Genomic DNA, 24,815 nt, shown 5'->3' on the forward strand with positions numbered 1-24,815 from the left:
ACTGAGTTAGCAAATGTGGGTTAGCTAACCCGAGATAAGAACACCTCTTTTTGTGGTGTAGACCTACTGTTTGTGAATGATACAAGCAGTTGAAGGGTGTGAACAGTAAAGAGAGAGAGGGTTTGCTTGAGATGTTTCCTAGCTGAAATTTGAGGAAGGGTGATTCATGCTGAATATTAGGGGGGAAATCTATTTGAATGTGTAATAGTCCCTGGAGGGAAGAGATGGAAGTCCTATTTCTCGAATCACCTAAAAGTGCATCGGATGAAGAATATGTCAAGAACAACTCTGCATTGGTAGGAACATGAGTTAAGATGGTCTTCAAGGTCTTTCTCAGCTCTGATTTCTATAATTCTTAATTTAAATGGGTAACATAAACATTACATATCTTCCATAGCCAATATTAATATTCCCTGCTGTTAATTTTATGGGATTAAAATCAGTCAGTCATAGGAGACAATTTTATTGCATACTACTTTATCTGACATGGTTTAATTGGAAAACAAATGCAGCCTTACTACACTGTGGAGCGGTCCTGTTAGATTTCATGAGCTAAGGAAGGTCAGGCCTGATTAATACTGTACATGGCTAGATAGCTTCCAAGGAACACATTGGTGCTGTAGGATATGTGTTGGTAACTCAGGAGTTGCATTCTTCATTATGAATTAGCTAGAGGGCACTCTGCTGCCAAAGTGCTGTATTGTAAATGAGAAATAAAATCGAGGTCTTGACCACGAGTAGTCATTAGAGTTCCCATGGCAAAAGAGTAGGGGTGTTTAACCCAGTTGTCCTGGCAAATTCCAAATGGGGTAATTAAATTCTGCATTGCTAAATTCCCTCTGGCTTTAACTGGATTAGGTATTTTTCACCTTCAGTCTTGAAACTCTGTTGTTAAACAGCTACAGTTTTTTCACCCAACGAATGTCTCCATTTCAGAGTGAGGGAAGTGATCCCTATATGTAGTCTGCGTCAGTTTAAGCTTGCCAGATGCTGTGGGAGATCCTGCATGGTACATTAATACAAGGTAGTTTATTTACTCATTTGTAATTGATCGTCTGTGTAAGACTGAGTTTGGGGTTACCTTTGGCCACTCTCTCTGCTTGAAAGCCTATGTTGAAAGTGTCAGCTAGAGCAGCTGTTATCTTTGCCAGATCCAGAAAATCCTCCCAGTTCTGTCAGATGTGGACCTCCCTCTAGTCATACACATCTTTCTTACCGCCAAACTAGGCAGTGGTAATGTGATCTGAATCAGATTGCCTTTCAGTTTGATCTAGTCTGCTCAGTTTCAGAATGCGACCAGTTACTTGCTCCTTAAGGGCTTGATCCTGCAAGGTGCTGAGCACCCTGGCTCTGATCCAGCAAAGCACTCAACCACATGCTTAACTTTAAGCAAGTGAGTAATTGTCCCATTGAAATCAGGTAGGCTACTCATGAGTTTAAAGTTAAGCAAGTGCTTAATGCTTTGCTAGATTAGGGCTAGAATGCTGAGCACATTGCAGGATAAAGCCTTTAAGGAGCAAGGGAATCTGTTACACCCCCAAATGTACGCTGGCTGCCCGCGTGCCCATAAATTCAATTCAGGGCATTTGTTTGTAAAGCTCTTCATAATGTGTCCAGCTGTTTGTTTTAGGATTTATAGTATGAAGCTTTTTTTCCCATACACAGTGTAATACGGCAGAGATTTTAATCCATGAATTGAGATATCCAGAAGGTTTAAATGGTGTCGAGGGCTTAGTGCCCCGGGTGAATCCGACCCTAGTTCATATAGAGACGTTAATTTCTGGAAAATACAAACTCTTTCATGTGGATGTGTAATTTAGATTAGCTCACTTAATGGTTCACCTAGCCCTCATGATAGCTAAAGTTAGAACGTCATCGCTGGCCTGTTAATCTAAAATGTTTTAGTCTGCATAAAAATGGAATGTATTAATTTGTTCACGTTAACTAAGTCTCAGTGCGATGTCTGCTTGGATTTAGTTGCATTTTTCTGATGACAGAGCTCTATCTGGCTTTTTTTCTGACCCAGACATATGTATTTTAGTTATTCTTCTTAATCTTGTCTGTGTTATCTTCACTGTACCCCTCTAAAAGAAAATCCAAAATATATAACCCCATGCTGGACTTCAGGGATGCCTTTGTTGTACTTAAAAATTGTTTTAAAGATGGGCCTTTGGACTTCCTTTTCTAGACTGAGTTAAAGAACAACATAGTATAAATATGGGCTTTGGGAGAGTTGTCTTGTCATAGCCTCAGCAAAGATGTTTGAAAGAAGAAATATTTGGGAGGAGAAGACATCCTTATGTTAATTTCCTATAGCTCTTATTAGAAACTGATACCCCTTCCATCTTATGGAATTTAATGTGGAATTATATCCCTGTTTAAAAATGTCACAGAATTGTTAAAAATATAGAAATAATTCTATTCCCTATTAAATTCTGTACAGTTTAAAGCCATTTCGGTAGCATCCTATTTCTTCTTCTAGAGTAAATTCTCTAGGATGTTTCTGTATCTTGACAAAAAAACCCTATTTACTGTGGGCTTGACTGTGTTGAGGGTGCAAGAGGAGCTCCCCTCTCTCCTCCTCCCGTTGCACCCACACAGGGGTTGGGCACAATCACAACACAAGGATTGTGCGAGTTCAGTGCTGCTGCTGCTGGGACGAGGCTCCCCAGAGAGCCAGGGGCCGAAAGGACCTGCTAGACCAGTGGTGGGTAACCTGCAGCCCGTTAGGGTCATCCGCTGGCAGGCTGCAAGACTGTGTTTACATTGGCCGTCCTCAGGCACGGCCGCCCACAGCTCCCAGTGGCCACGGTTCGCCATTCCCAGCCAAAGGCTCCTCACTGCAGACTGTGTGGGGATTTTAATATGTTTAGAAAGTAGGAGTGTGTTTCGGTGACACTACCAACCTGGCTAGGTCTATCGGCTTGCTGAACTGTCTTGCTGTTTAACATTTCTCCACTATAATAATCCAGGGAATCTCTCCTGAGGTTTTAGTGTGGCAATATGTTTGTTTTATGAGTCCTTTCCATATGCCCCTAAGCTTGTCATTTAGGCCCTGATTGTGCAAATACATGGTCTGAAGTGGACCTTTCAAACTACATGAAGATTTCAGTAAAATTTTTTCATGGACATAGAATCTGCATCTTTTTGCAGATTCAAAGGCCATAATCAATATGTTTTCACTGTGAATGATATAAATAAGAAAATCATAAAATGATTTCAAAACAAAATAACCCAAGCAAAAATTTACACAGGATTAAAATTTGGTCCATCTTTTTGTACTGCATACACTTTGGGACAAGGGCTGTCTTTCTCTGTTTGGAAAACACCTGGTTAATTTTCAACATACTGTACGTAAATAATAATAGTAATGTGCAAGTGCTTAGAATCGGAGCTTTTAATGAAGGCATTTTGCACTTTTACCACAAATTGGATTTCCACTGATGTCAAAAAGTGTGTAATGCACTCAGAAATAATTTGCTTATGAATTTCAACTCGGTTAAAATACTATCTGTGAGCAGATAGCAGTTCTCTTAATTATTTATTATTTGAAATTATTAACCCATTTCTTTAGTAACTAATTTTTGGTCTGAAAGCCGTTCTTGAACAGCTATTTTGGGGAAAATGTTTGAGATTTGTGCAGTGTTAGTTTCATAAATCACTTGGCATTGTTTCTGATTTTGACGGGCTGATTTATGTAATGAAGGCGCACAGCACAATGTGTGATATTTTTTGGTTACTGGAAAATTGCTTTTGGTGAATATTTGAGCTTAAAGTGAACTTTTCTCAAGTATTGTGTGAGTAGATTTCAGTTGCTGGAATATTCAAAATACATATATTTATTTATGCTGCACAGAATGAGCACAGACAGTCAGAATAAATTCCATGTCCCAGTATACAAATATACATAGAAAACCCTTTATATTTTACCCCTTGCTCTGTTAATCTGTGAACCAATGTAAGAAATAAGTGCTTGGGTTTGTGGTAATCAATCATCAATCCCTTTACAGCGAGACAAAGTACTCGGATTAGTTTTCCTGATACTCTGCTGAATGGAAACGATGGTCACATAGAAAAAAGGAGTGGTATATAAACAGCATGGCATGATTTTTCACTGTTGACATTAAGAAAGTTTGTTTTCTTTGCTGGAAGGAAATAAAATATTCAGCAATGCTAAGGGCACAATTTATAAGCTAAATTTTAGGACCATCTGAGCAAAACTAAAATGTGGCTTGGGAAAGTTAGTGTGAAATTCACCTCTCTGCTGAGACAGCATGTTAAATCCTATTTCAAAATAGGGCTCAAGTGAGACTTTGCACAGGCATTGTGCTGGCCTTCTTCGTGGGGCTGCATTTCACCCAAAGTGAATAAGAAACAGATCTTTAGTTCAGTCTCACTGGTAACATTGAGAAAATGATCTTGAAATAATATATATGTATAGGCAGATGCACTCAGATATTATTCAGAGGATAAGAAGTGAATAGGTTCACATTTGCTTCAACTTACTTGGCCACTTCAAAATGTGGGAAGGCTGTCCAGGTCTTGTGACGTGAGACTTTAATTGGCTTAGAGAGTTTAAGAATTTAGAAGACTGATTTTAAGAGTATTTATGTACCGTATATACTTGATCATAAGCAGGTTCGTTTAGAAGCTGACCCCCCCAAGATGGATAAGTAAAAATGGAAAATTTTTATGACCCATTCATAAGCCGACCCTATAGTTCAGGGTTCAGCAAACTTTGGCTTCCGGGCCATCAGGATAAGCCGCTGGCGGGCCGAGATGATTTGTTTACCTCGAGCGTCTGCAGGCACAGAGGTAAACCTAAGTAAACAAACTGTCCCGGCCTGCCAGCGGCTTACCCTGATGGGCCGGGACAGCAGCTGGTGGGGGAGAAGCTGGGGGTCAGGGGAGTAACCCCTCTGACCACCCCCCACATGACTCCACCCCTAGCCCGGGACCTCCACACTCTCCCCATCCCATCCCTTCCCACCTTATCTGGGGAGGGCCAGGGGAGGATGTCTCTGGCCTGGCCGGAGCTGCTGTAGCAGGCTGGGCAGTGTGGCTGAGACGGGTGGTGCGGCCGCACCCTGCGCTGGTGGGCAGGGCCGAGCGACGCGGCTGCAGCCTGCCAACCCCAGAGCTGCAGCTGCGTCGGAGGCTTCGGGGAGAGCAGCGTGGCCACAAGTGGAGAGACTCTGGCCCTGCCTCTTCCCTTCTGGCGCTGCTGGCTGTGCTGCCTCTCTTTGCCCCCTCTGTTGGGGGGAGGGGCTGTATCCCACCTCTCCCGCTCTCTGTACCCGTTCATAAGCCGACCCCCTTCTCTGATGCTTCCCTTTTTTACTAAAAAAAATTCAGCTTATGAATGAGTGTATATGGTAAGTAAAAAAGGGTAGTGTCCCTGAGATTGCTTTTACCTTCTCCCTGGAGATGTTGCAGACTGGCTACTTAGCACTTTCCTCTAGCATGATGATTACACCATTTCGCCTTAGTAATAATTTAACAGCTCTAATTACAGTATGCTGTGATCCCGGCTATGTACTTTGTTCTTTGTCCCTTCTTAGTCTTTATTTCCCTTCCTTTTCTTCCTGGTGTTGAGTGGTTGCCAAATGAATATTTCTTCTTCAGCGTTGCAAAAAATATATCCCACAGACATAGCTTTGGTAATGTACAAATTTGCTTTTTGTGTTGCTTTAGAATTACAGTATTGTAAACTAGAGTTACAGGGCTATTTTGTGATCTCGCCTACACATGAGTGTAACTCCCCTGACATTCATGGAGTTACACCAAGTTTATAGTGATGTGCCTCCATTAAAATCAATGAAGTTACCCTATTATAGGCTGATGTAACTCCATGTTTTTATATTAGTGTGACTGTATTGACTTTAATGGAGTTACAGTAGTTTTATACTAGTGTAAGCGAGATCAGATTCAGGTCCTATATTTGTGAAACGTATGTCTTCGTGGTATTTGTTTGTGTGTGTTTGGTTGGTTGGTTGGTTTTTTTTATACTGAAAACAGAAATTAGAATTTTTTCCAGTGCTGTATAGACATATTAAAGTCCAGATATATTGCGGTCTTGCGGTAATACAAGTGACATGAAAAAGACATTCAGTTAATTCAGTTTCATTCCTAAAATAGTAAAATGCTACCCAAATCTGTGGGATTTCCTGTGCTCTTTGGGCATATACCCTTTTTGGCCTCTCTATTCTAATGAAAAGGGATGACGTTGAGTTTTTAAGTATGTTTCTTTTTGTGCCCTAATCTTTGTTATTTGTAATACCCTTTTAAAAGCTTTGAAAAAAACCCCAAAACCATGGCTGGAAGTGAGTGCTGATTTCTAAGCTCTTGGTGACAGAACATTAGATTACAAAAACGATATATACTTTATTTAGGTCCCTTTTGCAGAACAACCCCCATAAGAGGGGGAAATTTACTGTAAAGATTCACCTCATAGGGTATGTTTACACTGCAAATGAAGGTGTTGATTGTACCATGGGTAGGCACACCCATGCTAGCTTTGCTCTAGGTAGCATGGATAACAATAATAGTGTAGATGTGGTGGAATGGGCTTCAGCACGGGCTGGCAACCCAAGTAGATACCCAGGCTCCCCAATGAGCATGTGCTCAGGTGGCTAGCCTGCGCTGAACCCTGTGCCACCATGATTCAAGCCCATGGGGGAGCCTGGGTATGCACTTGAGTTGCTAGCCTGTGCTGCCACCGTTACACTCCCGTCGTCACCTGTGCTACGTAGATTAAAGCTAGCAATGGTATGGCTTACCAGGCTACAGTCGCCTCGTCACTCGCCGTATAGACATACCCAGAGTTGGAGCTGCGTTTTTCACTTCCATGGGCGGAGGCCTGAGACCTGAGTACAACCTCTGGGTTCCGGAGATCCCTTGAGGGAGTGCAGAGCACAAGCCCACACTCCTCTCTCTACCTCCCTAGGGTCTCCTACCCCATGAGCACAAGGTTACTTCCTCAGCGGGTGTTGCGTGCTCTCATAGCGAAGTAGAAGTACAGAATGGAGTTAGTACTGCTTTTAGTAGTATTAGCCCAAGCAGATTTCCAAGCGCGAGTATGCCATAGACAGTGGCTTCTTCCTTATTCCACTCCCTCTTGCCTTGCAATCAGCCCTGTGATATGTCAGATATTGGAAGCAGTGGGGCTACTTGTGGTAGTGAGCAGTACTCTCGGAAGCAAGTGGCCGTGGATTTCCAAACAGTGGGATTCAAAAGGGGATTGGACATTTATAAAGATAACAAGAATATCCAGAGTTGTTATAAGTCATATCAACAATTTTGGAAGAGATGTTAAACCTCATGTTTCAGGATCTAAGCCTGTCTCTAACTATTAGAGAGTAGGATGAGACCTAATGTGGGGGACAGATTGTCTTACATTTGCCTTCTGTAGGGTCTTACAACTTTATGTGAAGCATCTTGTGTTGGCCATAATTGGAGACAGAATGCTAGGCAAAGAGGACCTGGCATCTGATCCAGTCTGGCTTTTCCTGTGTTCTGAGTATTGGAATTTTTAAGTATTCTTTATTGAAATTATGTTGGAGATTTAGTGTTTTTCAGTTGTATTGCAAATCCCCCTAGGGCAGGGGTGGGCAAACTTTTTGGCCTGAGGGCCACATCGGGTTTCCGAAATTATATGGAGGGCTGGTTAGGGGAGGCTGTGCCTCCCCAAACAGCCAGGCGTGGCCCAGCCCCCGCCCCCTATACAACCCCCCCTGCTTCTTGCCCCCTGACGGCCCCCCGGGACTCCTGCCCCATCCACCCCCCCATCCCCTGACCGCCCCCGGAACCCCTGCCGCTCCATCCAACCCCCCCCCCTTCCTGACTGCCCCCCTGGGACCCCTGCCCCCATTCAACCCCCCCGTTCCCTGCCCTCTGACCGCCCCAACCCCTATCCACGCCCCTGACCACCCCCCTGTACTCCCCTGCCCTCTATCCAGCCCCCCCTGCTCCCTGCCCCCTTACCGTGCTGCCTGGAGCACCAGCGGCTGACAGCACTACAGCCGCGCCGCCCAGAGCACCAGGACAGGCAGCTGCGCCGCCCGGCTGGAGCCAGGCCCACCGCTGTGCAGCACAGAGCACCAGGTCAGGCCGCGGCTCTGCAGCTGCGCTGCCCAGCAGGAGCTTGCAGCCCTGCGGCCCAGAGCATTTCACCGGCGGTGTAGTGAGCTGAGGCTGCGGGGGAGAGGGGACAGCTGGGGAGGGGTTGGGAGCTAGCTTCCCGGGCCAGGAGCTGGGTAGGAGGGTCCCGCGGGCCGTAGTTTGCCCACCTCTGTCCTAGGGAAATGGTCATTCTGTATGTCAACCTTTGAGTGAATTCCTTAAATCTAGAGCTGATCAAAAATCAGAACTTCTGTCCTGGGGCAAATTCTCAGATTTCAAAATATGGCTTTGTCCTGATTTGGGACGGAAAGTCAAAATATCAGAATTTTCTTGCAAAATGAAAATATTTTGTTTCTATTTTATTGAAATGTTTAATTGTATTGGAACTGATCAATTCAAAATGAAGCGCTTCTACCTTATGGAAATGAAACATTTTGATAATTTCTTGTTGAAAATTTTGATGAAATTGATATGTTCTGGCAAAACAATTTAATTTCACTGAATCAGCATTTTCTAACAGAAAATATTTCCACCATCTTATTTAAATTTAATATTTCCACAGAAAAACCAGTGAAGAAATATGTAAAGTTTTATATTGTGAAGAGTGACCTGCAGGAGGAATTTTGGAAATTATTGTTGCAGGCATTGGAATAGGAATAAACATCTTAGTATTGGGCTGCTTTATAGATCCTGGCTTCATAAAGCAAAATGACTTTAATGGGGCTACACTCATTAAAATCAGTTGTAGATTTGGATTACATGCCTGCAAATTTGCCTTGGCATTAGGATAATGTAGCAGATTATAATCGACAATAAATTTTATAAAATGTGTTACTGGGTTCAGCTATATGAACCTTCTTGTAGCTGTTTTTTTAAAATAAATATTCATATTGCAGATGGATCTAGAATATGTAGAATCCCAAGCGAATAAGTGAATTGGATTATTTTTTATGACTCCTGATTGCTAAGAGAGTAATTCTCTGATATCGGAAGACTAAGTAAGAATGATCCATCTGTGAAAGATAATTATGTCTTATTACAGTCATGGTAACGAAAGCATAATACAGATGCATTTTCTTTAGATCAGAGGATAGGGTAGAAGATTTTGGGGGTGGGGCATAGGAAGCATTTAAAAAATTTTAGAGGAAAAATAGCCACTTAAATAAGAAAAACAAATCAATAAATAATAACACTAAATAAGGGATGTCATAAATCGCCACAGTGTATGAAAATTGAGGGAGGAAATAAGACAAAAAAGTAATCTGCAACAAGTCAGAGGCGTGTTTTCTGCACAAAGTATACATTTTACTTCCTAAGACTTTGACTGTTGTGTGTTTGTCTTGTGAGGGGAAGAAATTGTTTATAGGATTTCCAATTGTAACATCTCATATCAAGTTTTCCTTTAACTATATGTGCTATATCTTTTAAGCATTATAAAGAAATAATGTTTAAATAAAATTATTTAAATACTGAAATGCCACAACAGCATCGTTTGACTATCTCCTTGCTGCCTAGAATTAGGCAAATGACAAAACTGGAAAAAAAGAGGCTAAACACATGCTACAGTTCAACCATGATCATTCTCTTTTGCAGACAAGCCAACGTTTTATGCAGTCTTTGCTTTTTTTATATAACAATTACAAAATTTGTTTCTTGAATGCAGGCCCCTCCATATTCAGTCCTTTTTTCTTCCTCTGTCATCTTTTTCTTCTATCACCTCATAGTCTCCTTTTGCCTTCACTGCCAAATTTCTACTGCCCTCTGTCTGAGTCTCAAGCTCTCACCTTTCCATATCGTCCTTTTCTAGCTCTTGGTTAAAGTTAATGGAAAGACTCTCATTGACTTCAGTGGGCTTTGGATCAGGCCCTAAATTTTCGCTACTGGGCTAGTTTAGTGCATCTTCTACAAGAGTAGTGCTTTAATATGTGCCTACTCCAGCAAGCTCCTCACAAAACTGGAGACCATCTGTGGAAGTGGGCTGGGTGGGGTTCAATAGGGCATCTTCTGGTCAACAGCTGCTAAGGGACTCCACAAGAGTGTCCCGGAAAAGAGCTCCAGGGCTTCTCTCAGGAGCGTGAGGGGACTTTGGAAGAATGAAGAGCATGTGCCATTTGTGCCACAAATTGTGCCTCCAGTGACTACCAAATGTGCATGAGTTTTTATAGTAGTTCCATGCTTTAATAGCATAAGATTTGTGCATGTCTAGCAAAGCTTTTTCTCCTATCTTGTGAACATTTACTGTATAATTGTTCTGTGCATTTTTTCCCCTTTATTTTTTTATCTTTCTCCAATTATACTTCATTTCAGACCACTAGAATTGGCTGTATAGCCGTTATCTTGTGGGCACCCAAGTTGGGCACCTTAGAGAGAAGGAAACTGAATTTTAACCATGAGGGAAGCAAAGCGGGAGCTGAAGGTAGTAGCTTGAGTATTTGGTCAAAGCAAGATGGGGAGCTGGGCTTCTCCTCCCCAGAAGATGCTCTGAGGAAGCTACCATATACCAGTTTGGGTATGGGGAGAACCAAAAGACCTGGGTGAAAACAACCTTAGTTACAAACCCTTTCAAAGGCTTTTTTTTTTTCTTTTGGCCTTCATGCTGATAGACATGAAACAGCTTTTGTGCAGATGGGGAAATTCTTTACATTTTGAATTGTGAATCCCTGAAGAAAATTCATAGATATTAAAGCCAGAAAGGACAATTCTGACCATCTTGTCTGACCTCCTGCATAACACAGGCCAGGGAAGTCACCTCGTAATTCCCGCACTGAGCCTAGTAGCTTGTGGGTGAAAGTAAAAAATGATTTGAAGGCGATCATTTTGATTTTTGTAAGTACAGGAAGAAAACCAAGGATGATGCATTTAATCAATTTTACAGTATAGAAAATGTACAACTCCTGCTACTCTTTCAACTAAAAAAATTCCTTCGTTAAAGCTTTAGGTATTATGTGGTTGTAAGAACAATACAGGATACAGGCTCAGTACTCCTCTCAGAATTAGAAGCCAATTAATTCAAAAAAATTTGTTGATTATAGTACTGCTGCAAGCACTTAATGGGGGAATGGTAATTGTCATTATTTTGTTAAAGTGAAGACACATGACTCTTCTTTAGCAAAATCTGGAGCATGCATATAACATCATAATAACTGAGGCAGTGGTGAGGCAGAACCAGGAAATTGTTAGTCGGTAAATGTAAGACCATAGGATTTAAAAAAACAAGGATAACAAAACTGTGTGTCTTTAACTAGAGAGAGCAGTGGAAGAGATGATATTTCCTCTAAGCAGCTCTTTGATGAAACACATGCCACAGTACTTCCCACAGTTGGAAGACTGTGGTATTTATTAACAGTGACCTAGATTGGAGGAGACAATAAAAGCTGTTGCCGGGAAGAACAGATTGACTGCCATTCTGATCTGGATAATAAACAGCTGAAATATGGACAGTGTATGAAAGTTTACTAACACAGCTTTACACAAAGACCTACAGTTTGAGCGAGGAGGTGACATTACTGCAATGAACTCATTTTGAACTGCGGTTTAGTTTGGAATTTACAGATGTTTACGTTCAGCCATTTGATTTTATATGGACATCTATTGTTTTATTTGAGCATGTATCAAATCAGGGGGATATGGCCTGACTAGATTTTTAAGTAAATTAATATGTAAACCTGTCCAAAAATAGATGTTTGTTTATTTAAAATGTTGCTCACTGGGATAGCCGCATGAGATACACATCTTTGTCCCATGAAAGTTCTGGTAGGAAATGGCCCTAGGCTGTTATTTTTACAGTAGAACCTTAGAGTTACGAACACCTCGGGAATGGAGATGGTTCGTAGCTCTGAAATGTTTGTAACTCTGAACAAAACGTTACGGTTGTTCTTTCAAAAGTTTACAACTGAACATTGACTTAATACAGCTTTGAAAATTTACTATGCAGAAGAAAAATGCTGCTTTCCCTTTATTTTTTTAGTAGATTACATTGAACACAGTACTGTACTGTATTTGCTTTTTGCTTTTTTTTTTTTTTTGTCTCTGCTGCTGCCTGACTGCATATTTCTGGTTCCAAATGAGGTGTGTGGTTGACTGGTCAGTTTGTAACTCTGGTGTTCGTAACTCTGAGGTTCTACTGTATCTTACTTCACGGCAATACAAACAGTACCATTTGGGCCATAGGCGCTGACTCCGTGGGTGCTCCGGGGTTGGAGCACCACGGGGAGAAATTGGTGGGTGCTCTGCACCCACCGGCAGCGCCCCGCCCTTCCGCCCCAGCTCACCTCTGCCTCCGCCGCCTCCCCGAGCGCACCAGGCTTCGCTTCTCCCCCTAGCTTCCAGCGCTTGCTGCCGCAAAACAGCTGTTTAGCAGCAGCAAGCGCTGGGAGGGAGGGGGGTGGAGGGGAAACGCGGTGCGCTTGGGGAAGAGGTGGGGCCGGGGCGCAGATTTGGGGAAGGGGTCCAATAGGGGCAGGGAGGGGGCAGAGTTGGGGTGGGGACTTTGGGGAAGGGGTTGGAATGGGGCGGGGGCGGGTGGGGCCGAGGGCAGGGTTCAGCACCTACAAGCGCCGGGAAAAGTTGGCGCCTGTGATTTGGGCTACTCCATCTTAAATAGATGACACATCTATTGTTCATTAACATGGCTTTTTATGGGATTAAAACTTGCATAATTCCTATGAATGTGGGTTCCCTCTGGTCTCCTGTAAAGTTTTCTTTGTTTTGACGGCTGCTATTGTAGGTAGGACCCTACCAAATTCGTGGCCATGAAACTCGCATCATGGACCGTGAAATCTGGTCTTTTGTGTGCTTTTACCCTACACGATACAGATTTCACTGGGGGGAGACCAGTGTTTCTCAAATTGGGGGTCCTAACCCAAAAGGAAGGTGCAGGAGGGTCACAAGATTATTTTAGGGGGGTTGCGGTATTGCTACGCTTACTTCTGCGGCGTCTTCAGAGCTGGGCGGCCAGAGGGCAGTCCCAGCTCTGCAGGCAGCAGAGCAGAAGTAAGGGGGCAATATCATACCATGCCACCCTTACTTCTGCGCTGCTCTGCCTTCAGAGCTGGGATCCCGGCCAGCAGCCTCCGCTCTTCAGCTGCCCGGCTCTGAAGGCAGTGCCACCGCCAGCAGCAGCACAGATGTAAGGGTAGCAGTACCGCAACCCCCCTTAAAATAACCATATGACCCCCCCACTCCCAAGTCCTTTTTTGGGTCAGGACCCCTACAATTACAACATGGTGAAATTTCAGATTTAAATAGCTGAGATCATGACATGTATGATTTTTAAAGTCCTATGACTACGAAATTGACCAAAATGGACTGTGAATTTGGTAGGGCGCTAATTATGGGTTCATCATTTGTCATTTGGCTAGTAAAGTAGCTCTTAGTGCATTTTGCAGGATGTATTATATTCTTTTAACTTTTAGATATAAAATATAAACCCAAATCCTAGGGTGGAAAAACCAGGCACTCTGACAGTTGGTTTCATTATCCTTATCGCTTTAAATAAGTGCTGTTGAGCTGAAAATATTAAAGAAACAATGTGAAAATGTGAAGTGAAAATATCCCCTACACTTACATTAGTGGAATGGAACTGGTGAAAAATTTTATTCCAAGAATGACCTCTCATCCAATCAGCCATTCACTTATTTTCATCTCCTCTTTTTGCTTTCCCTTAACTAGGAAAGGTAATTAAAGTTCCTTTGGGCTTCAAAGTTTGCTGAGGACGTTGTTTTAACAGGCGTCATGGCGTTGTAGAGATTCTTTTTTGTTTGCATGTTTTACTTACTCATTAGAGTTTCTAGGGGAGGAGCAAGGAACTTAATATTTTTAAATCAGTTTGGCAGACTTTGAACAGCTATCCTTGCATGTTATATAATTCTTATACAGATTTGAAGAGCTCATTAAAGAAAAAAACCCTGACACAGTTCAGGAATATTAAATCACTTCAGATAGTGCATAGAATGTAATGTTATTAAAGCATTTCAAAATGTTAAAAGAGATTTAAAAGTGCAAGTGGCTTCAGACCCTTTGCTTGGAAAAGTGATTTAAACTGTCAAATTCATTCCAAGTTTTGAAGAGCTTTAATCTCCTAAATTGCAAAGAACTAAACTTGTTAATAATTACAAGTTTGTTTGTACTGCATACTCAGAACTCTGGACTAGATGCTCCTTTCCGCTATGCAGAGGGGAGCAAACACACATCATTCATGAAGAAATGTGTTCGAGGAACTCATAAGAAGGAAAACATGTACAAGGTATGGAGCCCTTTGCCAGGTAACCACAGGCAGCCTTCTTCTGTGGTGACAACCTGGGAAAGTGACCAACCAGGAGGGGGAGGTGGTGTTATGGAGTAGTCACTTTTTGCAGCATGTTCATGTAATAACCAGCCATAACCTAGGCAGCAAATCACTGGTGTTCATTTCTGCCCCTCTGCAGCTTTACTCCACCAGAAGTACAGAAATCAACAGTAGCATAGTGACTGAGAAAGATGGCCATCCTGTTAAGGGGGCACGTGGTACCTGCTTAAAAGAGTAGTGGGTGCAGATATTCCATGAGGAAGGCCTGGCAGACATTCCACTGGAGATCTGTTTTATGAGGAGTCCGGATTCCAAATAGATCTTTGCATTCTTCATGGCTCAGTAGCTAAGCTACCCATTCCTTCTTTGCATTCATCATGCCCCTCCCGCACCATCTGGACCACCTTTTGCACTAACTTCTCCAACAGGATGTATTTTTGCAAAAGTAGAGGAGTAAGCATAACAGTTAAAAACTAACGGTGTATTCTGTTTATGCTTCCAAACTGTTTAAACTGTTTACAATTTAAATGATAGGTTGCTATGTTTTTTTTTAGCAGGCATTGCATTACAGAAATTCCAAAATTGTGTGTCCTGAATAAAGCTTTTTGGGGGAGAAGGGGAAGTCCTATTTAGAAAGGAAGGAATGTTTACGCTGCAGTTAAAAAACCCTGCATCTGGCTCTAGGACCCTAGGCTCCAGCCCGAGCCTGAACGTCTACACCACAATTAAACAGCCTCTTAGTCTGAGCCCTGTGAGCTCAAGTCAGCTGGCATACACCAACCACAGGTGTTTGATTGCAGTGCAGACATAACCAAAGGACTGTCTTGTCATTAAGAGACCGGACAGAGACTGATTTCACATCTTGGCTTTGCGACGGACTTCCTATGTGGCCTTGGACAAGTTGCTTATATCTCTGTGCCTCAGTTCCCCATCTTTAACATAGCACAATAATTCTTCCTGTCTGCCAGCCTTTGTTTGTCTTGTCTATTCAGACTATAAACTCTTCAGAGCAGGGACTGTCTCACTATGTCTTTGGACAACACAATGGAATACTTAGCAGAAAGGAGACTCTGATCATGTATGGGGCCTGTAGACACTGCTGTAATACAAATGATGAATAATGTTACAGATTGTTCAGTGCAACAAATAAACTGACAGTTTAGCCAAGGAGTATATGACTATCTGCAGTAGTGCTTGTATTGTTACAGAAATGCACATAATTACGTTTTCCAAAAGGCTATCATAACTCTATACCTATAGTAATTAAGACCCTGATGGTTTATTTTCTGGCCTTTGATTTATGAAAACATTCTGATATTAAAAGTTAATGGAGGTGGGCACAAGCAGCAAGGTTCAGTTACAGAGGTAGAGTCAGATTTCCCCAAGGTTTGGGTATGATCTGAACCAAGGTTTAGGTTCAGTCCCATCTCTAAAAGTTGAATCTCAGACTATTGAATTGTCAGTCCCATCTCAGGGCCAGGTTATGCCAGCTTTATTCCAGTTGAATTGTTCCTTAATCCATCAGTAGCTCTGCTGAAGAAAGTTGGATAATTGACAAAGTAAGGTACTACTCAGTCTGAGGATGGGTGGCACAATATGCCCCATATTTTTCACCTGATTATGTCTACAATAACAGAATCCTTAAGGCTTGTTTAAAAGAAAAAGTTATATAGAAAATTCATATGTATTTTGAGAACATACTTCAATACAAACATTTACTAAGGTACTGTGAATGGGAATGTATTTTGTTTTATGATAATGTTATTCCCCTTCTGTGCATAGCCCCTTTTAGTTCTCCATGACTTGTCCAACCCAAACCAGTCCAAAATAGACCCCTCAGTATCCTCTTGCCCATTCATTCTGGGGAACCAGTAGTTTCAACTGCTGCTGCTTCTCAGATTGCTGCAATTGTTGTTTCGCCTTCTCCAGCTAGGGAGAGCAGTAAAGTAGCTGCTGTAAATTAGCCTGCAGAAAACACTTATTTAGCTAGCTAGCAAATGTTGCTCAACCTTTGGACCCTAGTTGTGAACTCCATGACCCACTTAAATTCCACCAACTCAAGGTCTGTCCCGAAGTGCAGTCAGTAACCTCACAGCTGCTGTCAAGACAATGATCTAGCCAGCTGATCAACCTGGTCACGTTGTCGCCTGAATACCATAACATGTACACATTTTAGCGTGGCAGCATGGTCTAATGCAGGGTCCTCAATCGGGGGGTTGTGATGAACAGTTCCAGCAGGGTCACAACCACCCTCCCTTTCTCTGTGGCTAAAAGGGAGTGGGATCCTGAAACTTTTTCCTCTTGCAATGTGGTATCCTAGTGTGAAAAAGGTTGAGAATGGCAGAGCTAGTGGGCTAAGAGACTGCTGCTGGGAGGAATCTGAGGTCAGGTCCCCTTATTCACCAGCCACATTAGCTGGTCAGGTGCAAGTGGTGAATAAGGGACTCCATGAAAAGAGGTGAAGTGATTTACTCCTTCCCCAGGGCAAGGGAGGAGCAGAGGAGGAGTTGTGAATCTGAGTCTCATGATTCATTCTCTGGGTTGCTCCTGGAGCAGCTGAATTACACACCATGCCTAGCTGAGAGCAGGTTGTATTCTCTCTCGGTCCCATCTGAGATAATATTATCGCATTTGAATTATTAGGGTTAATAATTAGTTAGTGATTGCAAAGTGCATTGAAGGGAAAATTGCTATCTGAGTTCTAAGAATTATCATGATTTTCTTTTCAATAAAACTTAGAAAAACAGATTCTGCTACACTGGGTAGCACCTTATTTGAAAAGTCTCAGCAGGATTCCCAGTGGAGTAAGATGCTTCTCAACATGAGTAAGGGTATAAGAATCTGGCCCATCAGGTTTATTTTTCTGTATATGCTCAAGAAAGTAAGGGCATAGGTAGGGCACTCACAAAAAGATAAAACTCATGACTTAGTATCTATACACTCAATTAAGTAATTCATTTTATTTTGGAAATATGAAATTTTAAAACTAACATTCATGTAGTAGGTTAGTTATCTGTGACTTCTCCCCATATCTCCCAGATCCTACTATCCTCCTATAGACCCAGAAAGCATTTTAGATTTCTCTGACAACTTTTTTTCTCTTTTTAGCTCAGAAAATGACGGTTAGTGTTTGTTTGTTTGTTTGCAGCACTCAAAAGGAGTGAATGAGATGAGCTATCTGGGTTATAGTATCTGAAGGGCTAAGTTATTCTCTTGGAGAGCCATTCTAAATGAGCCTGACTGAGATACTGGATCTGTGTGAAGAAGACTAAGGATATAATAGGATGTCAACTGAGACAGAACTTCCAGTGGCTGTTAAAACCAGCGCAAAGAAAGACTCCAAAAAGAAAGGTAGTAAGTCCACTTCTCTTTATATTTAATGAAAGACCGGTTTTCTTTTACACTTCGATTTATCATAAGCATGCCTGATTCTGTGCAAACTGGTGTTAACGTCAGTAGAGTTTTGTCTGCCTAGGAAGCATCAGATCTGGTTCTTTGTGTATTCAAAAAATATCACTCTTAAAACAAATGAAACGCAGAAACACCCTAAGTTACTGCATTTATTAGTTTTCTACTTTATAAGTGTGTTGTATTTGTTTTGTTGTGCAAAATAATCTAAATTCTTTACTTCAAAAGTATTGGTTTAGCCACTTTTAGCAAAAACTGTTTTTATTTTGTTAGATATTCTTTTGTTGGCAAATAATTCTTCTACTAACTGTTTTGTTTGTGTCATCTTGAACCGAACAAAAGAGGTTAAATGCCCTGCTCATCCTCATAGTTTGAATCTTATGCAAGGATCTGCATAAAACACAACAGGATTCTTAAGAGAGACCACGGTGCTTATGGTGAAGGGGGTTGTGTTGGCTGCGTTATTAACCACATACAGGATATGTGCCTCCAAACTTCGCATGTATTGTGGGAAAAGCAATATTACTGAGCGGAAGGAGAAAACAAACAACAAAGAAATAATACACATAATAATTTTACATTCTATCTTACAGTTAAAATTCAGGGTCAGGTTGCGGAGCCTTTATTCACAATGGTGCATACTTACTCCTCTGTGTAGCACTACTGAAGTGGGGTTACTTGAGTGAGTACTTATCAATGTGAATAATAAAAAGAAGATGATCTTGAAGCAGTGATGACTAGCATGGTACTGCTTGCCTTCTTTTTTGTTCTACAAGGGTAAAAATTAGCCTCAGTTTCACTTTCTTTATACTTGAGACCCAATTTGAAACTCAAATTTTAAAAGACTAGCACCCTGGCTTCAAAAACTTCTTATGGGATAGCCCAGGATAAAGTACAGATCCTGCTATTTTTGTTTGTGTTTCAGTTGCTGGAGGTTAGCCCACTGGAGGGCATTGGCACTGTGTGTTGTATGCTCTTCAAACAGAGAGATTCTCTGACTTTTTGCAAAAAGAAAAGGAGTACTTGTGGCACCTTAGAGACTAACCAATTTATCTGAGCATACGCTTTCGTGAGCTACAGCTCACTTCATCGGATGACTTTTTGGTGATTCATCTGTACTTTTGCTTATGTAGTGATTTTTTCTGGGTGCCTTGCTCCACTAAACCTTCTTTTGGGGTAGACTTCCTACTACTGGGACCTGACCCTCAAAATCCCAGCTAGATTTGGAAGTCCACTAGGCACCTTGAATTATATGCTTTGGAAGAGAGAAGATAAATTAGACACTTTGTTATGAGAACTCTTGAGCTATTGGTCTAAATGCATAAAAGGAGATTATTAATTTAACAGACAAACATTAAACATCATGGTTTAGCTTTGGACAGATAATATGGGAGCTTTGTGGTAGCTGAGAAGGCATTATGTAGATCACAGGTTCCCAAACTTTTTTTTTTGCTATGTCCCCCTTTAGAGAGTCATATCCCATGTGGGCCCCCCTCCCCAGCCCTGTCTCCAAGCCCTCTGCTTGGCTCCCTCAGCTTCCTTGCTCTCACTCTGCCAGCTTACTGCTCCCTCGAGTAGCCCTAGCCAGCTCCTCTTTCTCCCCGGCCGCACCGCGATCCCTACCAGGCAGCACCCCGCTGACTCTACTCACTGGCTCCAGCTGCTTCCTCCATGCTGCTGCTGCCTGGACCCTGCTCCCTATGCCGCTGCCTGTTGCCACTGGCCCAGAGTCTGGGACACGTGTAGGGAGGGGTGGGGGCATGGCAGTAACAGACACTGTGGGAGCTGGCTGGCTCTCCAGTTCCACCTCTGGGGCCTCTCCTTGTGTGCCGGCTGCTGGACAACTGTGCACAACCCACTGCTGACAAACCTATGATGTCGATGTAAAAAGGTCCCCTCCCTTGCCAAGATGTACAGCTGAAAGTAGAGCTGGTCAAATTATTCATTACTAACAATATTTATTTTCTCTTGGCAATGAATTCCACATCTCCTAATCTCTTTGTTTAATATTCACCGAATATGGTTCAGGCAAACACAAATTTTGGCATATGGGTTGTTTACATACTGTGATTGCTCTATTTGTGGTTTGTGATTGGTAATTTAAGTCACATGGTGTTGCTTCTGCTCCATAAATCAGTTGGTGAAACTTTTGAAAATAACAAATAATTCTCTTAGGGATTGAGCTTTTGGATGAGTAATTTGTGCCAACATTCATGCAACTTTCCAGATTCACAAACATCTTCACAAATCTTCAGGGGCTGAATACTTTGTAGTCTTATCCCCACAAATGTAAGTGAACAGGACGCACTGCCATTACTGATGAGAATATTCATGAAATATGTTGTATATTCTGTGACCAGCTCTAGCAGGAGTTACCCTTCTATCCGTCATGGAGAAGTGGCTGAAAAGTGATCAGTGAACAGCAGTAAAACATCTCCAGAATTAATCATTTTCTGTATTGAATGTATAAGTCTGACTCCTTTGAATAACAGCCAGCAAGCTGCTGGGGTCACAGTAGAATAGGTTTTTCGGACAGGCTGTGTATAAAATTCAGGTAATGTATTAGCTGTTCAAATCCTAGGTCAGGAAAGTGAGAAGAAACTTGATTTGTTCATTACTTTTCATTGGTTCATGTCACATCTTGTATATCTCAGCAAATGAGCCCTAACCTAGAACAGTGTGATATGATGGACATTTGGAAAAATCTGTGTTTTTCAGGTTCATTAACTGACATCAGAGGGGGAGTAGCAAGTGCACAACCTGAAGTTATGTTTGTAGACACTGAGTTCAGTTATCCAATGGAAATGACTATTCTGAAGAAATAAGTCTTTGCTTTATAAAGACTCCAGTGACTCTGTGTTTATTGTTTTGACAGCTGCTTCCATTTAAAAGCAGAGATGTGCGTCTTTCACAATATAATCTGATATTCTAATGCATACAAGACAACCTACAATATTGTGTTGAGCAAGTATGTACCTGTAAACTCCAGATCTTTACAGGACAGACTTTCCATTGGTGTATTGCGTATTGCGTATTTTTAGATCTATACTGACTGAAAGAGAATAAGCATGGGTTAGGCTAAATTGTCTTCCCAGTTGTACCATAGGTTATCCCTGCGTTTTTAGCTAGACCACTGAAACCATCTTTGGCTCAGTTTCTCAATCTCTATAAAAGTGATAATATTTCTGGATTTCAAAGGAGTATTGTGAAGCATAATTCGTGAATGTTTGTAAGACACATGGAGATCCTCAGGTGGAAAGTGCTACAGCAGTGCAAAATATTGTCATTAACTAGGTGAAAAAAAATGAAAACATGGTTATTAAGTTGATATTGCCAACCCATTTTGGGTGTTGCATAGCTGTTTTCTGCAAATTGATTGAATAACATGAATACCAAAATTAGAATTTGAATAGCAGTTTTATGTATATTATATATATTTTAATCAGATGAGGTACATGCTGACCACCTAAATCAGAGTGCCTCCTTAGTACTTTTTGAATTTCTCAGAAATGTGGATGTTTCAGAACTAGGTTTTTTTGTGATTCCCAGTGGGGAAAAAGATAAATAAAACTGGGTATGGATTTAAATGCTCTGTCTGTGATTGATACTGGTAATGACTTGATTGGCGATAATAAATTGACAGCTTAGTTTTTAACTTGATTTACATACTGGACAAAAAAGTTACTCTAAATAGTTGGTATTAACAGTAGTCTGATTATGCCAATACAAGAAATTCTACAATGTTATTTTGATGTATAGAACTAGGTGAAATTTTTCGACTAAACAATTTTCCTGCTGAAAAATGGAGTTTCATCAAAAAAGAAAATGAGAATGTCATTTAAAATTAAACTTGTCTATGGAAAACTTTGAAATGAAACAAAATGAAAATGTGAGGAATCGCTAACAAATTTAGTCTTTAAGGTGCCAGTGGACTCCTTGTTGTTTTTATGGATACAGACTAACACGGCTACCCCCGATACTTGCCTCATACAAGGTGATCCTGGAAAAAGGGTGGTAGTGACATGTAAAGAGGCACATAAAATGCAAGTACAATTTATTGTCTTGGGCTTGCAGTACAGTTTATCATGGGCTTACTCATTTGCAGGAGTTCATGATGCCCACATTCTGCAAGGCACTGACATGTATGCACTTAAGGCACTATAAAAAGAATTTATTAGTAAGAGTATTTAAAGATTTTAAATAATATAGGACCAGCCTAGCTCAGGAACTGCCTGGTGCCCTCTGTTTATATCACTGCAACTGAGATCTGTAGGATTGGCCATGTTGATTCTCCCTGAATATATTGGGAGGGCTGAGTTGTGGGTCCCCATTTGAGCGAAAGCACAGAAGTGGTACCCTGCAGGCCTAAGTTAAGCCTTTTGTGTTGCTTTTGCATAGTGCCCCTCGGATTTGAGCAGTTGCCCTGGTTTCTGCCATAACTTTGAATTCACTGATTGTTGTTGCTCTTATTATGCATTAGCTGCATTACAGTAGTGGCAGGAAGCCAAACCCTCTTCTTTCTAGTACTGTATGCACCCATAGTGACAAATAGTCCATAGGTGAAGAGTTGACAATCAAAACAGGCTAGACAGCCAGCTGTGCTGACACCACTTTCATTTGTTCCTTTACAAACAAAAAATCCTTTAATTTTTATGGATATTTTAGCTTTGAATATAAATGGGATTTGATGTTAGTTTAGTCAGGTGACTGACAGAGATGTGTGGTTTAAATTTGTGACACTTGTTATTGTGCTGAACCTGCAACTGCGGATCATATTAGGGATATTGCTGCAAAGAAGTCTTGAGATTAGTTAATGGTTGGAAAAGGTTTCTGAGTGCTGTTCACTGTTGAGATCTCTTAACCTTTCTTTAATGCCTTCAAATATAGCTCCACGTGTTTTCATTTGAATAATCTGCCTTAGATATAAAACAAAGTGTCGCTTTGCATCTCTGCAGGACCTTTTAGGTTTTATTTGTCTGCTTCTGATTATTAAAGCGATATAGACACTGTCAGGTCAAATTTATATTCTGTGGCTCTGGCTGGTGAGTAGAAAAAGGGAGATCGTTAGGAAGAAAAGATCCAGTGTACACCCTCAGCTGCACTCTGTACATAGAGACCACGACAATGGTCCTGCTGCAAAGGTCACTGAAGTCCATGTCAAGGCTTCCGTTGACTTCTGTGGGGTAGGCAGTGGGTCAGATGTGTCTAAATTTTGCTACTGGGACACTCTCCTCAGAGTATTAGCCAGAACTGTAAGCCACGGTCTTACCTTTCTGCCTCAGCAAGAAATAACTTTGTTGGAGCTTAAATCTCATGTCTGCTCCCTGCCACACCAGTCTGGTCACCTCACCAGCAAAATCCTCAAGACTCTGCTAGTTTTGACCTTGCCTTGCAGGTAACAATCAGTGAACTCTAGTTCCTGAGTTCCCCAGAGCTATCCAGTCCCCCTCACTGGATATGCCCGGAAATTATTAAGTTTGCAGCCTCCAAAGAGACATAGTACACACATCAGCCTGATAGCTTAGCTAAGGACTCAGTCTTTACTTTAATTTAACAGCACTAAGATGGCGTATCATAAAACAAAGTATAAGATTATTGATAAAGAACATAGATTTAAATGAAACTAAGAAAGAGCAAAAGACACCAAAAATGGTCACAAACAAAACAAAATAAAACACGCTTTCTAGTGTCCAAGACTTAACTTTAGCAAGATGCGATCTGTGTTTTCTCACTTACATCAAGCTAACAGCCTCTCCAGCTCTTCCAGTTGGAGGATCCAATGTTTACAGAATCAAGAGTGCCGTCCCCTTCATTCCCTAAGTGATGGGTAACTAGAATGTCTTTTTGCTCCTCTTATATTTCCCCAAGTCCATTGTTTTTGTCTCAAGAACCAGAAAGATCTCTTGGGGGTTCAGGCTCTGGGGTGGCCCCCTGGTGTGCTCACCAGGATGTTCCCTCTATCACTTGTTACCTTGATTGCTTTGTTTACCTTAGATGTAAATGTACTTTCATTGTCCTCCGCCTGTAATCAAGCCAGGCAGATAGGTGAATCCACATTCCTTTATCTAGGGCAGGCTTGTTTGTTCACTACCTCTGAAAAATATGTTAACATATTTCCAAAAAGAAAAGGAGTACTTGTGGCACCTTAGAGACTAACCAATTTATTTGAGCATAAGCTTTCGTGAGCTACAGCTCACTTCATCGGATGCATACTGTGGAAAGTGTAGAGGATCTTTTTATACACACAAAGCATGAAAAAATACCTCCCCCCACCCCACTCTCCTGCTGGTAATAGCTTATCTAAAGTGATCACTCTCCTTACAATGTGTATGATAATCAAGTTGGGCCATTTCCAGCACAAATCCAGGTTTTCTCTCCCCCTACCCCTCCCCCCCCCACAAACCCACTCTCCTGTTGGTAATAGGTAATAGGAGAGTGGTCACTTTAGATAAGCTATTACCAACAGGAGAGTGGGTTTGTGTGTGTGTGGCGGGGGGCGGGGGGGAGAGAAAACCTGGATTTGTGCTGGAAATGGCCCAACTTGATTATCATACACATTGTAAGGAGAGTGATCACTTTAGATAAGCTATTACCAGCAGGAGAGTGGGGTGGGAGGAGGTATTGTTTCATGGTCTCTGTGTATATATTGTCTTCTGCAGTTTCCACAGTATGCATCCGATGAAGTGAGCTGTAGCTCACGAAAGCTTATGCTCAAATAAATTGGTTAGTCTCTAAGGTGCCACAAGTACTCCTTTTCTTTTTGCGAATACAGACTAACACAGCTGTTACTCTGAAACATATTTCCAGAGCACAATCCTTGCATCCATAACACAGTGATATTCATGACCAGTGTGTCACCAGTTTTTGTATGATATCTTACTTGATTCACTTTTATAGTGCAATAATGTATACAATCAGTTGATTGAGTTGTGGTTCTGACCCTTTGTTTTCCCCGTGGGGTGTTTGGACCTTGATTGTTACAGTTAGATAAAGTTTTCGT

General features: G+C 41.6%; 1 protein-coding gene across 13 annotated transcripts in view; it reads left to right on the top strand.

The window, feature by feature from the left end:
- DAB1 (DAB adaptor protein 1) overlaps positions 1 to 24,815 on the top strand; it is a 667,553-nt gene that overhangs the window by 476,236 nt on the left and 166,502 nt on the right. For all 13 annotated transcript variants that reach the window (XM_043520670.1, XM_043520671.1, XM_043520678.1 and 10 more), the window contains one exon: positions 17,556 to 17,758. In XM_043520670.1, the coding sequence (XP_043376605.1) occupies positions 17,692 to 17,758 (67 nt within the window). In that variant the 5' untranslated portion in view covers positions 17,556 to 17,691. The remainder of the gene's footprint in view (positions 1 to 17,555; positions 17,759 to 24,815) is intronic.

This window comes from Chelonia mydas, chromosome 8 (assembly GCF_015237465.2).
Source record: "Chelonia mydas isolate rCheMyd1 chromosome 8, rCheMyd1.pri.v2, whole genome shotgun sequence".
Lineage (NCBI taxonomy): Eukaryota > Metazoa > Chordata > Testudines > Cheloniidae > Chelonia > Chelonia mydas.